Below are 2829 nucleotides of genomic sequence, written 5' to 3' on the forward strand. Positions count from 1 at the left end.
GTTACATAGTTACCTAGTTACATAGTTAGTCAGGTTGAAAAAAGGCACAAGTCCATCTAGTTCAACCAAAAAAATAAAAATAAATCATACAATCATTTACACAATCCTACCAGTGTTTGTTGGGTAATTTAGCATTATAAGGTTTCGATAGGATAAGATTTGATTGCGGCTCTTTGCAAAGATACTTCTCTCAACCTGTTATTAAATAAATGTGTTTAAGTCCAAGTGCCAGGGAGGGGAATAACTGATTGTAATTATACATTTAATAAATCTTTTTTTTTTTTAAATCAAAGTGTGGATAACTGTCAAATACGTGCAATGGAAATTATTACATACCAAATATTTATTTCGATTAATTTACCTTTACTGTATAGCAGACATGAATATTAATATATATTTTTAAAAGAATACAACACAATACAATGATCTACTAGTTATAGTATAAAAAGTACAAAGTAAGCTAAATCCGGTCTGCCTGCAATTGTTTTAAATACAAACAAGTCTACACTTGTATTTGTATGTATTGGGGATTTGTCAGTTATGTTAGCTAATAAGATGTCCAAAAGAATTAGTTGGGAATTTCTCTGCTTTAGCCTTGAATTAAAAAGCTCAGCAGTGCCACATTTCTACCACATGTCGAGCTTTGATTTAGCCATTCCAGAAATTAACAAGTAAAGAGCACAATGAATGCCACTTCTCTTCACAGTAGGTATCTGCCAGATTCTCATTCTGCTCTATAATATCATCATTAACCTCTTTGGCTGTAGTGATGTCAGGCATGGATGGCAAAGTGGATGGGTGTGGATGCAATTTTGAGTCATGCTTCTTCTTCTTGCCACCAGGTTTCTTTTCTGCACCAGCATTTTCGTTGGCTTCTGGGTTAACAGGACTTCCATCAAGCCCCTTACTATTTTCTTTCACACGACCCTTCCCTTTGGTTTTTCCTTTTTCCAATTCTGCAGCAGCATCACTTTCAATTTTCCTCAGCTGGTATTGCGCAGCTTCAGATTTTTTACACAAGCGCGCTTTTAAAGTTTTGTCTTCGCAGGTATTTTTCATTTTCTTAAATTTCCCCAGTATTTGTTTCCAGTACTGCTTGGCTTTTGTAGCATACAAAGGGCATCTCTGGGGCTCCCCTTCATACGTGCAGTTGTAGCTGTGGCTGGTTGGCTCATTACAAATTAATGATAGCCTTACAGTCGCGTCACCGACAATCTCCCAAGTGCACATGTGTTTGTGTTTGGTTGAAAACTGCCCTGAGCGTGCAAAGGCTTGAAGGTCTGCTTTCTTGCTGGCTGTTTTGTCAGTTTTGCCCAGCAAGCTTTGTAAAGTACCCAGGCAGTGCAGCAAAAAAATAAAAGAAATTACACTGGAGTGCCTCATCTCATTAGCTCAGTGTTGCCGGATGGTTCGTAATTCAAGGGTGTCCAAGCATCAATAATCTTTACAAGCGCTGGAGCTGAAACTATTTGGCATTCCAAAATTTCTGAAAGACATGGCAGGAAAAATAAAGCGTGGGTGAGTGAAATGCAGGCAATTATTGAGGCACCGGCTGTGACCCCATGGTCTCAAGGAGAATAAAATTAATATTAGAACATCCTGCCAATAATTGTGATTTTCAGCACTGTTCTGTATGGTAATTACAAATATAGCCCAAAACGTGCAGAAACTTAATGAAAGAGCAGAACAAAGGAGCCCTTTTTAAGATTTACAAGCACATGCAAAACACAAGTACAAGCAAAAGCAGACCTAGCAAAAGTATTCAAGTGCAAATAAAACTTTTGTGAGAGTTAAATGCATAGAATATTGTTAACTAGACATCTACTTAGAAAATCAAAAAGTGACTTTCTCTGATGCAGCAAATGAAAGATCAAGATATGCATGGACACAGCTCATGCAAAATTAATGTGTGCTACCTTTGTGTAGGGTATAATGAGCTCCCGCTGAATTTGTTCAATTTGAATTGCCTGGATATGTTTATCGCAACTACAGAAGACATTTCAAACTTCTAAGCTACCTTTTGCCATTTGCATTTAAGTAGAGAATAACTTACTTTTAAATAAGCATAAAAATATTTTCAGAAGTATTGGATATTCTGTATTTGGTTAATGAAATATACTGATATATAGTGCAGATGGATGAATCAGTAAGTTTACAAAGTTAATAGCACTGTTAAAACTATTAAAGAAAGTCAGACAAACTTACCAGATGACAAGTTGGACAGCACCACTGGAGGAGTCTATTGGAGGGTGCATTAAGAGTGTGTGTTATCACTGGGACAGGAGGGACCTTGGTCTCCCATTGCCCCTCCCCATAATACTCTATGCACCAACACACTTTAGTAATAGGAGGGATCTACAAGCACCAAGTCAGCTGCAATGGGCTATGTGAAATGTTTACAAGAGTTTATTGTCTGAAAACATTAGCTTGAATTTATGCGCCTGAGAGTAAAACGTAAAATAAAGTTCCAAAAGAAAAAAAGAAAATTTAATGTCTAGGCAAAATAGGATAATATTAAGCTTTATCAGCAATATTTATCCCCTTATTTATTATTATATTTGTTTATGTTTGAAATGTTTATTGTGTCAAATGTGTTCAGATTTTATTGTCTGGCATAGGCCGTCTATCAATAAATACTTAATGTAATTTCTAAACCTGACAACAAGTCAAATGCAAACATTTCTCACCTAGTAGAGAAAATGAACATGCCTAGTTTGCTCCCTTTTGGTCTGTTAAATTATTATATATTGACAGTGTTTTGTTGAATGAATACAAGGGATTCTCTGATTGGATGAGGTGGAGATCGTGAAGTCACTGCTCCACTTCTCC

The 2829-nt window shown here is 36.4% G+C and overlaps 1 protein-coding gene across 1 annotated transcript; it reads right to left on the reverse strand.

The window, feature by feature from the left end:
• Positions 1 to 568: 568 nt before the first annotated feature.
• FGFBP3 (fibroblast growth factor binding protein 3) lies at positions 569 to 2333 on the reverse strand. Its single transcript, XM_073596415.1, has 2 exons — positions 2206 to 2333; positions 569 to 1486 (listed from the first exon to the last, which is right to left on the reverse strand). Exon 2 carries the CDS (start codon positions 1381 to 1383, stop codon positions 649 to 651), a length of 735 nt encoding a protein of 244 aa, XP_073452516.1. The 5' UTR covers positions 1384 to 1486; positions 2206 to 2333; the 3' UTR covers positions 569 to 648.
• Between the last annotated feature and the right edge of the window lie 496 nt (positions 2334 to 2829).

Source organism: Aquarana catesbeiana, linkage group LG08, assembly GCF_042186555.1.
Source record: "Aquarana catesbeiana isolate 2022-GZ linkage group LG08, ASM4218655v1, whole genome shotgun sequence".
Lineage (NCBI taxonomy): Eukaryota > Metazoa > Chordata > Amphibia > Anura > Ranidae > Aquarana > Aquarana catesbeiana.